At 42.7% G+C, this 13653-nt stretch overlaps 1 protein-coding gene and 1 non-coding gene across 4 annotated transcripts in view; both read right to left on the bottom strand.

Annotated features, from left to right (window-relative positions):
• LOC120418990 (proline-rich protein 36) overlaps positions 1 to 13653 on the bottom strand; it is a 71328-nt gene that overhangs the window by 13893 nt on the left and 43782 nt on the right. For 2 of the 3 annotated variants that reach the window (XM_052711061.1, XM_052711062.1), the window contains exons 3-7: positions 8463 to 11849; positions 1956 to 2157; positions 1663 to 1897; positions 1495 to 1599; positions 1021 to 1188 (exon numbers count right to left, since the gene is read on the bottom strand). In XM_052711061.1, coding sequence (XP_052567021.1) covers positions 1021 to 1188; positions 1495 to 1599; positions 1663 to 1897; positions 1956 to 2157; positions 8463 to 11849 — 4097 coding nt within the window. The remainder of the gene's footprint in view (positions 1 to 1020; positions 1189 to 1494; positions 1600 to 1662; positions 1898 to 1955; positions 2158 to 8462; positions 11850 to 13653) is intronic. The other variant, XM_052711063.1, reaches the window with a different exon arrangement.
• Positions 1269 to 1415, bottom strand: LOC120419008 (small nucleolar RNA snoR639/H1). Its single transcript, XR_005605652.1, has one exon. It is a non-coding gene; the product is annotated as a small nucleolar RNA snoR639/H1 (small nucleolar RNA).

Raw genomic sequence — 13653 nt, 5'->3', positions numbered from 1 at the left:
CTACTTGAAGGGACTGAAAAATTTATTGACATCTGAAGCAATATTGATATCGAGAAGAAGATCGACAGCCAGAAAGTCGACTGTAACAAATTTAGTCTCGAAATTTTAACTCAGCTGCAACATTTTTGTCCATACTTCTCTCTATGACTCAAAAGTTGTGAGTTTTGTCCCTTAATACACATAAAAAAATCAATCAGTACAAAAAATACATTTTTTTAAATTGATGTCTCAAAAAAAAGTTCATTTAAAATTCGATATTTTTCCGTGTACTTATTTTTTTCTTTTGTCGTCAAACCTGATACTCGTCAATACCTGCCACTTTGCCGAAGACACCAAATCGATCAGAACTTTCCTTCAAACGATACACATTTGCGGATATTTAAGTACCGTTTTTGTATGGACAGCTGGAGATATGTATAGATGAACCACACAGTAAGACAGATTTACCACTGCCTCTTGAGCCAAACAATGAGATGACATTTCTTCGGACTGGTTACTCTGGGTTACTCTGTGGATCAACCATGGCCACCATGAGTAATGCAATTTTAAATTACTGCCGCGAATTAAAACTACGTAATTTGTAATAATACAGAACGCTGCAACAAAAACAACCCACTTCATGAACGGCATTCACATCCGCATACGTCCTTGAGATAATACAATGCAACACCTAACCGACATGATATGGAATTGTTCACTCCACATTCAACTCAGCAAGCAGAACCGCAAATAAAGCACGCCGTAACCAACTCGACACCTAATCTTTCTATAGATCTAAAAATAGCCACCCATCATTCGTCGTCCACGACTTGAACGCACGCAGCAGCGCAGAGAGGAGAATGCGGCCAAAGCCACAACAAGCATGCTTTGAAAGTGACGACAAAGCGAAAAAGAGAGTAGAAAACAAACTACCGTCGTCGTCGTCGTCGTGGCCTACTTTTCTCCCTCCCTTCTTTTCATCGTTTATACTTGGACGCGCGGCGCGACTCAGAATAGCACAACTCTACTTTATCGACTCACCTCAATGTCGAGCTGCAGCGTGAAGAACGGCTGAATGTTGTCCGTGGGGTGGTCGCCCTCGCGGTGCACCCGCGACCGCAGCTTCCCCCCGAAGATGTCGCTCATCGGCGAGCGGCCAAAGTCGGTGGTGCGCGTGATGGTGCCCTTGTTCCGGTTGCCACGGATGACCTTTCGGTAAAGGAGAGGGGCAAAGTTGTTAGAGATTGTGTGTTGATAGAAGAGAGGTTGTGATAAAAAGAGGGGCAAAATGTCTCCCACAACATCTTAGATGATAGGGAATCGTGAGTTCCCATGGTTACCATCTTACACACAGGTGAGAATTTTACTATCCCCATCATATGCCACAGATTATGAGACTGAACACTCAATCTCTGCCGGCTTATGGATGATGGGGTGGTGACGGGATTCGAACCCAGTACTGTTGGGGATCGTCGGGACGACGCCCCTCCACGCTAGACCGTCCAAAGACCTTACCTTCCAATCGTCCTGGTCGTCACCGTGCCCATCTCCGGACTCTTCGGCGCTGCTGTTGCCGCTGCTGCCGTTCACCTCCGACTCGTTCTTGCTCAGCTTCATCAGCTGTTGAAGAGAAATGAACGATTAGCAAATCGTGAAATCTAACGGAGATGGAGTCTAGCTCACCTCCAACATCTCGTCGTTGAGCCGGTTCAGCACACAGCCGAGGAACTCCTCGGCGTCCTCCTGGCGGCCCTCGACCTGGAAGATGTCCGACCGGAGCAGGGCCAGTATCTTGTGGATGACGACCGGTTCCAGCGGCGTATCGGTGGTAATGTCCGGCGTTTCGTCCTTCTTGGTCTTGTCCCGCGCGACCTTGGAGCGCAGCGGCAGGGTCGAAAACTCCGCCACCAGTGCGGTCCTGAAAAATACAAATTACGTCAAAATCAGCAAGCAAGAAATATCAAGTCCCAACTCACATGGCATCGATGAACGGCTTGGGGTGTTTGCTGTTGCGGGCGGCCGGCAGCGACCGGATGGCGCGCATCAGGTGGTAGAACGGAGGGCACGCGACCAGCGCTTGCAGGATCGCGTTGATGTAGCAGTAGTTGGAGCGGTTGATGAGACCGCGCGGCTGGATGCTGATGCTGTTGTTCTCGATCTGGTACGTGTTGAGGAATTCTAATGACCGGGATGGCGGAGATTGATTGGAAGAAAAAATTTTAGTTGAAGAAAGTTTAAAAGGAACAATAAGAATTTTAACAGGGTGGCCACTCGTTTCATAAAATATAGAGAAGAACTTTTTTTAAAGATTTTTTTTAAATGTATTAATGGGTCGAATTCCGTAATCCAAAGTGTAAACAAACAGGCAATCCTTCTAGTTCTTAATGTAAACATCAACGGACATGAGCATGACGCACTCATTGTTTACACTTTGTCTTCGACCGATTTACATTTTGTTTTGTGTAAATATTTAACTTCATAGTAAACAAATACCTATTTATCAAAAATGAAAAAGTTTTGCATAAATTGATCAATTTCATGCTCTCTTTTTAAATAGTTTGATTTGATTTTTTTCCCTTTTTAATGATTTCATCAATTTTGCTTGCTGGTAAAAAAAACAATTTATGTGCTTACATTTTTCATTTAAAGGCTAGTATGGAGATCGGAGAGCAGAGCAAAGGAGAGGGAGCGTTTTCTTGGGGCTTTTCTTCACCCTCTCTTCCTTCCGAAGTGCATACACCGCTTTAAGCCAAAGAAATGAATTTAAACCAAGACGCTTATCAGCGCAATTGTCGGAAATATTTCTCTTAGGATAATCAAATTACAAAAATGAACCTTTTTGCATGTCTTATTTTGGATCGATTAGCGAAAATATGGATATTTGACAAGGGTTGAAAATGTTAAAATTGAGGATAGAGTCTCAAGGAGGTTAACGACAATGACAAACAAACAAACTTGCACTTTTTGACAGTTTGACAGTGTGCCAGCCAAGTGCCAGCAAACACGATAAAGTGCGAGTTTGTTTGTACGTCATAATCTAATACCTACTTAATACCTCCTTCAATCAACATGTCAACAGCATGATTTATTTCACTACCCAGCGAATCAAACCATCGCCGTAGTGTTTAATGAATTAATTATTTATAAAGATTATACAATTTTTAAAAATATGTTTTAATCCATACATTTTTAAAACATTTTTTTAACCCTCTACAACCCAACCCCGCCTTTCGATTTAAAAAATCACCAAAAATCAATTTTTCAAACAATTTTTGATCTTTAAAAAGCATTGGAAAGAAGAACTCTTAAAATTTTAGAAATTGTATGGGTTGGAAGTTTTACTTGTTTTATGTGACTTTGCCAATGTTTTCAAAAATGTCATTTTTTTAGGTATCAACTTTGGCTGTGTTTTTTACTAACATTTCCTATATTTTAGGTAAAAAGAAGTATGCAGTAATTTTTCTAGTGTCCCAGACTATGCTTCTACGCATTTATTTACAATTTAAATGATAATGGTGCCATTTTATAGCAGAAAATGTGAAAAACAAGCAAAAAATTGAAAAAGTGGCTATAAAAACATGAAAAAACTAGATAGGCAAATTGTAATGATAGGAGGTGGTAGAATAGGCCAAATACTACCAAAAACAAACATAAACTAAACAAGATAAATGCAAATTAAAATATTAAAAATGAAACAAGAAAAACATAAAACAAGAGAAGTAAAGTTTTTCGTAGAACAAAAGATTCTCAAAATGATCTCCTGAACACGGGAAAAATAAAAATTTTCGAAAAGAAATTTGGGCAGTAGAGGGTTAAGAGATTGGAAAAACTCATAAGAATATTACAGTAACTTAAATATATATTATTATTTTTTTGCCTAAATATTAAAAAAAAACATGTTTGAATTAAAACCATCTCATAAAACTGTATAATAAATGTTTAAGTTAGAAAGAATAGAAAAATTCGCAAAAATACTGCAGACACATGAATAAATTAGTTTGAAAGCATAAAAAACGTGTTTTATTTTCTTTATTCCCTTTTTTTTTTTTTTTTTTTTGTTGGGAAGATGATCAAACAAAACCATACAACTTCTAAAAAACTATTTGTTGTCGAATGAATCAAAAACTTGCTCAAAATTTACTGATACAATAACAAATTATTTTGAAATATTTTTTGAGAAAAGGGCGGGTAAGCCTTTGACAGTTTGAGCTGATTTGCAAATTTTTAAGATTAAGGTAAATTTTTCACAAATTTCAAAGTGTAGACAGTATATCTCTGGTAAGGTTGCAATAAGTCATAACAGCAATCGCGACCTCCGACAATTATTTGATTTTTTCTCAGAAACAAATCGAATTTTCACTGTTTTTCAGCAAAGAGCATTGAAAGGACGTGCATATGAACAATTCAAAGCATTTTTGAATTTTATTTCTTAAATAGATCACGGACCGATCGAAGAACGGTTCTGTTTCCAACTGGCGCTTAGGACCAACTTAGGACATTTTAAAGACTAACCAGAGATTGAAAAGGCCGTGCAGATTAACCCTCTACAACCCCACCCCGCCTCTAGACGGGTTTCGATTGAAAAAATCGCCAAACATCAATTTTTCAATCGATTTTCGATCTTTAAAAAGCATTGGAAAAAATTTTAATCTTTAATCTTTTAAAATTTTAGAAAATTTTAAGGTTGGAAGTTTTACTTGTTTTATGTGCCCTTGCCAATGTTTTTAGAAATGTAATTTTTTTAGGGATCAACTTTGGCTATTTTTTTACTAACATTTCCTATATTTTGAGTATAAAGAAGTATAGTCCAGACTCGATTATCCGAAGGCCTCGGAAAATTGTCACTTCGGATAATCGTATCACGAAAAATATGTTTCGTTGTCTTATTTTTTATGGTCGAGCTCAAGTATGACCCATAAACTACTATAAAATTATATAGATTTTTTTAATACAAGATGGCGGCCAAAATAGCGGTGATAACGTATTGAAATATTGCATTCTTGAATTTAAAAAGGCAATCAAATATTCAAATCGTGATTCGATTATCCGAAGTCCCATACAAACCTACGAATAATCGAACTTCGGACAATCGAGTCTAGACTGTATGCAGTATTTTTTGTAGTGTCCCAAACTATGCCTCTACGTATTTTTTTTTTCCAATTTAAATGATAATGGTGCCATTTTATATAAAACAATAAAAAAAATAAAGAGTGACTGTTAAAACATGAAAAAATTAGATAAGCAAATGTAATGATAGGAGGTGGTAGAATAGGCCAAATACTACCAAAAACAAACACCAACTAAACAAGATAAATGCAAATTAAAATACTAAAAAATAAACAAGAAAAACATAAGCAGGAAAAGTAAAGTTTTCCGTAGAACAAAAGTTGCTCCTGAACACAGGAAAAATAAAAATCTTCGAAAAAAAATATGGGCAGTAGAGGGTTAACAACTTTGAAGCATTTTTGATGTTGAAAATTTGTATATTGAAAGAAAAACGATCGAAAAGCTGGTTAGTTTACTAATGGCGCTCAAGACTAACCCGAGGTATGTACCTTTTCAAATATTTCTCCAGTTTTGTCCTTTCGACCTTTATGCCTTTCGACATTTTCTCGACAATCCTATTTTTAAATATTAGGGCAAACAATTTCATGTTTAACTATTCTACAAAGGTAAAAAATATACATTTTCATTGTAGAAAATGTAACTTAAGATCTAACAACCCTTAAGAACATCAACTTTCAAATCAGATGCTGTAAATATTTCCGGGATTAGCTTTAAGTGCATGATTTCGATCAGTATTTGCTAAACCCTTTTGATCATCCAAGAACATTGATGATCTGGCAACACTGCCAGAAAATTTTAACTTTGGTGGATTTTCGCTCTATTCAATAGCGGAAGTTCGAAATGTAAGTTAAACTTACTTTCAGAACCAAATTACTGCAAAGTATTGAATAGAGAGGCATTTCAAGCGTTTTTCTCTTAAACTTTTTTGTGCTTAACGTCTTAACTGGTTATCGTTTTCTAAAGTTAGTTGAAATTCGTTGTATTTAATTGTCGAATTTATGATTCAGGGATTTTTTTTACAAATTTGAATTTGGCCATGCTGATGTAATTTGATGATTTGGTGCTGCATTAGTTATTCGTAAAAAAGCAGATTTATAAAAAAAAAAAACGAATGACTCAGAATTTCAAAATTTGAAGCAAAAATTTGCTAAATATGTTAAAAAGCTAAGAGCCCATAAATATATTTTCCTAACTAAAATTAAACTTCTTTTTCCGTTCTGTGGTCTCAGAATGCAGTTTTGCCCCAACGATAAAAAAAAATCGGTACATAATCTATTTTTGTGCTCCTTGCTTTTTTGGGAAAAATTGGAAGCGTAGTATCTTTAATATTTTGATGTTATTAGACAGAAAAACTAATATTATTATGCCGTGAAAATGGATACTTTTAGCTAAGCTACCTATTTTGAAAAAAAATATCATAAGTACTTAAAAAGATTATTTATCTAGTTGGATAACATCGGCTCTCTCAACCTTATTCTAGGCTGGTACCTCCTGCCATATCATAAAAGTAGATCTTTACAATTGCAGTTATTTTGAAGATCAATTAAATAAAATTTGAATTTTTCCCTTTTTTGCCTTCCTCTGAACAATGATGGGATGTGTGTAGACATGATTTTTTTTCCACACGATTATCTCAGAACTGGCTGAACCGTTTTTGGCCGAATCCACCTTATTCTGTTTGTTTTGTGGTCCCCTAAGACCCTATTAAATTTTCTGTTAAAATTCTGTTTAGTGAAGTACTTTTAAAGTTATGCCAAGAAAAAGTTTTTTTGTAGCTATGTACAAAAAAGGGTGATTGTTGCATAACCTCAAAGGCCGGGTCTTTTTGCACACGCGCGAGAGTCGCGCAGCATGCGAATCGCCCGGTTGCCACATTGCTTAAGCAGTGTCTGCGTCTCTTCTGGAAAAAGTCTGTATTAATTATGTTGCTGAATACATCATTTTGTCTCGACAAAGATTTACACGAACTTTTTACTGAAATATACTGCCGTTCTACGCATAATTGTCCCATGTCAGTTTTGGACGATTTTGACTTTATGACATTTTTAAGTTTAGTTTGATGTGTACTTTAAGAAAAACACATAAAATCTGGTACTTTGTTCGGAAACTCATTAAAAACAACACCAAGTCTGTTTGTCCCATCGTTGCACTTCTACGCATAATTGTCCCGCCAAGCATTTTCTCTAATAGAATCCTTAGGTTTACTAAGCATTATGTCTTGTTTACCTGTTGTATAGCAAGAGAATCACAAATAAGGGTGATAAACTGCTAACTGGGGCGATTAGGGACACATAGGGCGAATAGGAACCCACGGGACAATTATGCGTAGAAACACAGAAATCGGTCGAAAAATTTCAATCGCGTTTTTCTCAGTAGCACTTTTTTGAACATGGGACAATTATGCGTAGAACGGCAGTATACAACTCATAAGACATTGTTTACTAAGACTAGGGGGACAGCATGCAATTCCATCGTGCACCTAATGTTGGCATATCAGCACTTTTAAATTCAATTACAGCCCCCCCTTTTCTCATTTATTTTGGAGAGTTGGTAAAAAAATTAAATGAAAAAAAATATTTAAAAAAATTTAAATAGAAAACTTTTTAATTAATTTGTAAATACAACCTAAAATACAACATGAATGTAAGGAAGGCACCAACCACCTTAAGGTGGATTAAGTAACGTTTTGTGTTTTTGAAACCGCCTTGAGTCAGGGGTACGCGAAACACCCAAAAAGCAAAATTAAAATTTCTTTTTTATTGGACCTTTAAAAAAAACATTAATCTATAAAATACTCATTCAGGAAATACCCCAACGGAAATCTTAAAATCGTTAATTGAGTTGCCACCCTGCTAATCTCTTTAGTTCTATAATATTATGATTATTATGATGGGACATCCATAAATCACGTGGACACGTGGGGGGTAGGGGGGAGGGGGGATTGCGATTGTCCACGCTCCATACAATACCGATTATATTTGTATGGAAATTGCCCCCGGGTGGGGGGGGGAGGTTGAGATTTCCAAAAAAGTGTCCACGTGGTTTGTGGATGGTCCCGAATATTATGATTCTACAAAAGTATTTTGTCTGTTCCAACTCTAGTGTCGACCGCTCTCTCAAAGGCAAGTGTCGACAAACTCTCTTGCTGAAACGCGGATCCCTCCCGATCTCCACCGGACACGAAGGCTCAGGCGGTCTCTCTCAGAACGAGAGCGCGACCAGTTGAACGCCGGCGGAGTGGCATCGGGCGGGACCACTTTTACTCTGCCACATGTGTAACGCATAGTGTTCTATTGAAGGTTGGGGGGAGAACAGTTTGCTGACTTCATGTGACTTACGCGGGATTCGAACCCGTAACACGTTTGGATTACAAACAGTGCGCCGCTAGGCAATGGCCTGCGAGAGGCGTTACTCACCTCCCAGTTTGAGGGTGTTCTCGTCCAGCTGATCGGGGACCTTTCCGAGGTGCTGTTGCTGGTGCTGCTGCTGCTGCTGGGGCTGGTTTGGTTTGTTGGGTTTGGGTTGCGTCGAGGTTGTTTGGTTGGCCGCCGCCGAGTAGGACATACTCGCTGAGGCGCCGCTCTTGTCGAACGGAAGCACCTTGGCGATGGGTTTCTTCGACGGAATGGACGCGGCCTCTGCCGGAGTGTGGCCGGACCCGGAACGGGCTAGCGCGGGCATGAAGGAGGCGGCGAAGGGTGAGTGCGTGGGAAGCGCTGGGTTTGCACTGGTGGAAGATGGCGGCGGGCCAGCGGTAATCGCCGTCGACGGGGCCAGTGATGGTGCTGCGGTTGGAGCCGGAGCTGGGGCGGAAGCAGATGAGGACGACGACGACGAGTTGAACAGGCTGGCCCAGGACTTGGCCGGTGCGGCGACGGCTGGAGTCGCGGCCGGTGGGGGCGGCGCGTACGATGGTGCCGGAATGACTGGCGGCGGCACGGACAGCAGCGGGGGCGGTCCCGGCGGAGGTTGGATGTGGTGGGGCGGTTCGCGATGCGGGATCGCTTCGACCTTCTTGGACTCCATGGTCGGGGCAGTGGCAACGACGCCGACGGACGAATCGGTGTAGGACTTTTGCGGAGCCAAGGGTTGCTTGTGCTGCATCGCGGCCAGTGGCGTCGCAGTCGAGCCGAGCGCCGTGAACGGAATCGGCGAGGTATTCTTCTGGTAAGGCTTGACGGCGGAAGTCGAGGTCGCGGGAGTGTACTCTTTGTTCGGGATGGCCGAAACCGACACCGACGCGGTGGTCTTCTTCTGCATCGGTTGACCCGTTACGACCGTGGTCGTTGGTGAGGTGAACGACGCAATCGTGGTGGTCGCAACCGGTGCGTTGGGATTTGCCCACCGGAAGGACGACTTGCCGCGGTCATCGTTCAGGACAAACTTCTCCTGGACGGCTCGCGTCAGCTTGGCGAGTTCGTCCGAGGTTTGGCTTTTGAACGACGTTTGCTGGGTCTGATTTGGTTTTGAGGCCGATTCCTTCGCCGGTTGCGGCTCAACGGAGGCGCCCGGTGTGGCCGCCAGCGCCACCTCGTTTGTCTTCTTTTTCTGGTTATTGTTGTTGGTGTCATTGTATTGGGGTTGAGTTTGGGATTGCGCGGTTTGTTGGAGCTGTTGCTGTTGCTGCTGTTGCTTTTGCAGCTGCTGCTCATGCTGGTGCTTGAGGATCTCGAACGGAATCGGCGGTGGTGGTTTGTCGAGCTGGGGTGGAGGAACGAGCGTTAGTTGAATCGGTAGCGGAATGGGCGGAGTGGACGTTACAACAGCAGACGTGGGAGGCGGAAGAGGAGGCGTAGCCTCGCGCACGGCCGGTTCCGGTTCACAGACTTGCGTGACTTCCGGTTGGGGGGTTTCTTGGATCGGCAGAGCCGGCTGCTGTTCGACAACTACCATTTGCTGCTGGATTGGTTCCGGGTTGTACACCATTTCGTGGGGCGATTGCACGTGGATGTGTTGTTGTTGTTGTTGTTGTTGGGGTGGTGGTGGCGATGGTGACATTGGAGGTTCCTGCTGCTGGTAGCTTTGGATCTCTTCTTCATCATCTTCTTCTTCTTCTTCTTCTTCTATCAGGTAGTTGCCCTCGTGGTCGACCATGGCTTGTTCGTGCATGGCGACCTCCTCGAGGTCCATCATTTGCATGTGCTGCTGTTGGTGTAGATGTTGAGGTTCTTGAGGTTGCTGTTGCTGTGGCACTAGGTACATTTCGCTCTGCGTCAGGTTCTGAAGGGACGAGGCCCGGGATGAGGGGGCCGGTGACATCATGGTGTTGGCGTTGTACTCCTCTGACGGGGCGTACTCGTCGTCGGGGATCGGCGTAGGCGGTCCCATTTGCATGGTAAAGTTGGGCACGTTCGGATCGAGGACGTGCGCGATCGGTTGCATCTGGGGTGGTCCCGGCGGAAGCATGGCGCCCTCATCATCCTCGTGCTGAATGTACTCGCCCGACTCCGGGTTGTACTCGATCATTGTCGGGGGCTGCCAAAGGGCCTGGTGCATCACGCCACCTTCCTCCGGCGAGGGCTGCGGGTTCTGCTCGTCTCCCTTATCGTCGTACATCGGATACTCGGGCTGATAAATGGTCGGGTACATGACTCCGGGATAGCCGTACATCGGGGCTGCCGAGTACATCGGAACCTGGAAGATCGGAGCTCCGGCGGCGTGCTGGGCCGACGGGTGATGACCCATCGGGACCGGTTGATAGAACTGCATCGGGATATAGTTGTAATATCCTCCGCTGTATCCGTACGGCACCTGTTGAGGTTCCATCGCCATTGCCGGGTGTTGCTGCTGCTGCGGCGCTTGCTGAACAATATCCGGCGTTTGAGGCTGCGACTGGCCTTGCTGCTGCTGACTCTGTTGAGACGTTTGCGATTGCTGCGGCTGCTGTCCACCGGCAGACTGCTGGGTTTGCGACTGGGCAGGTTGCGGCATCGGTGCCTGAATAATCACCGGTTGAGACGCTGCCGGCTGCTGCTGCTGCTGCAAGTGATGGGGCACGTAATTCCGCGCCGGTCTCGGAGTACTTCCAAGCCGACTCCCGTTACGACCGCCCGTGCTCCCGTTACTCCCACTCGTTCCATTTCTGCGCATCGCAGCCGTCCTGCCATCGCGCGGCGTCATAACCTGCTGCATTTCGTGCCCAGGCACCTCACTGGCAATGTACGCAGCCCCTGCCGGACCCGACGGAGTTCCCGTCGTCGCCGCCGCCATATAGCCGGGCATCCCGTGCGGCATGAACCCATGAACGTTGACATTCGCGGTCAAGTTGCTCACGTACACATTCCCGGGCTGCGGAATCACCTGCATCGGGTACATGGCGGCATTCGCGTGCGGTCCCCCCACCATATATCCAGCGGGAATCGGCTGCGACGGGTAGATCGGCTGCTGCTGCTGCGGAGCAACCGACCCTTGCTCTCCCCCCCTCGTCACATTCGGTTGAGATTGCTGCTGCTGACTCTGTTGTCCCTGTTGCTGCTGCTGCTGCTGCTGCTGGTAGTGGGGAGTGTTGGTGTGCGGCGGCATGCTCGTCGTTGTCGAGGTCGTCGTTGCGGTCACCGCCGACGTGCTGCTGCTGCTGGACGTCGTCGTGGTCGAGGTGGCACCGTACGTTTCCGACCGTCGGCGGTACGAACGTCCCGAGGGGCCCACGCGATAGCTGCCGTAGTAGTGCTGCTGGTGGTGGGATTGGTGGTGCTGGTGGTGGTGTGGCGGCTGTTCGCCGGAACCGGTTTCGCCGTAGTCTGCCGTTTTGGAGGCGGTGGTGGTCGTGGTGTTGTAGTACGTCGTCTCTACGTTACCGTTTGCTGTGGAGGAAGAAAGATAAAACGATGAGTTGGAGTAGAGGTAAATAATGTTTTAATTTAGGAGTTGTAAATACACGAAAAAATACAATTAAGCTAGCAAAAGATTTCAGAGAAGTACAACTACGGATGGGCTAGGCACAACTAAACAGATAGACTCACCTAATAAGATTTCTTAAAACAAGTAACACGTATTTTGCTTCTAATTATTGACAAAACGCAACATTTTTTAAACAAGAGTTAAAAAAATTCAACTTGAGACAGAGTACGGGTCTCGGAAGAAAACGCGGTCTATTAAAATTGAGCATTATTGTGACAGTTGACACCAAATTGTCAAAAGGTCAATTCAAAAGGTAAGTGCACATGTATAAAAAAGGCAATTAACCCTCTCACGCCCATGGTTACTCCAGAGCACCAAAACTTTGAACTCAAATATCTCGGAACTAACAAAACCTTTCATGGTGTTTTAAGTTGCAGGTGTTCATGAAGAATGTATACTAACATCTCCCCAAATTTCATCAAATTTGGTTAAGCACAAGCAAAGTTACAGTGTGAAATGTAAACAAAAGTGGGCCAATTTCAGGGAAATAAATAAGACCTGTTTTCGAAAGCCCGTAAAAAATACCAAACACAAAATTTTATGAAACAAAAAATGTTTTGCTATCATTTGAACCTTGGACAAGAAACCCTGTGAATAACATTGTGAGTTTGAACCGGTTTTAAGTGTTTTTCAACCTTTTTCATTTGGTGCACCAGAGCACCACCTAGGCATATGAGCAACTAAATATTCAGGAGCACTTTTTTCTAAATTAAAGAAAAAGCTTATTTTTATCAAAACAAAAGTTTATAAACGTTTTGGCTATTCATAAACAAGACAAAACATTGTTATTAGACCGATAATTTTATTATTTTCCTCATTTTTCATGAAAATGGTTGTTTGTGGGTTTTGAATGAGCCAATCAAAGAAACCTGAAAATGCAGAGATTTTAGAATTTGTAGTTAATACTTCAGAAATATGGTCTTACAGCAAAGAATAAGTAGTTTTTAACACATTTCGAAGCGTTTTCAAACAAATGAACCAATAGATTTGAAGAAAACGAGATTTTGTGATTTAAAAAAAAGTTACTCATCTTCCTGATGGTGCTCTGGTGCACCACTTCAAATTCTACTTTTTTGCCCCTATTCGATGTTTGTGGGTCAAAGTAAAGTATTTCCTACATTATTGTACCAAAATTAAGCCATTTACTATTTTTAAGATAAGCAAACAGCTCTGGGCGTTAGAGGGTTAAGTTCAACCCTCGATTTTTTTTATTAAACTTCAAAAATCAAAAGAGAGCCCACCCATGGATCAGTTGCGCCACCAACGGCGCCCGCCAGGTCAGTTTGTAGATCTCGATTGAAAGAGACAGGAATGTTAGTGAGCACCGGTTGCTACTGGGGCAGCTGCTTTACGCTGTACCCCATAAGTGCCAGAAACCTGAAAATTTGATTTTTGGGGTTGTGATGCAACCCTAAAATCGTTTTTTTTTTTTTTGTTAAAATATATGAGCTACTATTTTCCAGCCAAGCAAGCTGTTGAGATGATTCCCGTTTATCTGTTGTTAAATTTTGAATGAAATTGTTTAACCTTAGCCAGCCGGCTGTGGAAAGATAACACTAAATAATGTTTATTTGTCGAATAAGGTTTGAACGCAATGATTTCATGCTAGCGCGGTTGTCGAAAAAATAAATTTTAAGAATGCACAAATGAAAAAGAAGCTAAAATTCTAAAAGGAAAAATGTAAGAATTTAAAATGCAAAAATTAAC

This window comes from Culex pipiens, chromosome 3 (genome assembly GCF_016801865.2).
Source record: "Culex pipiens pallens isolate TS chromosome 3, TS_CPP_V2, whole genome shotgun sequence".
Taxonomy (NCBI): domain Eukaryota; kingdom Metazoa; phylum Arthropoda; class Insecta; order Diptera; family Culicidae; genus Culex; species Culex pipiens.
This window is presented reverse-complemented; position numbering and strand designations above follow the sequence as displayed.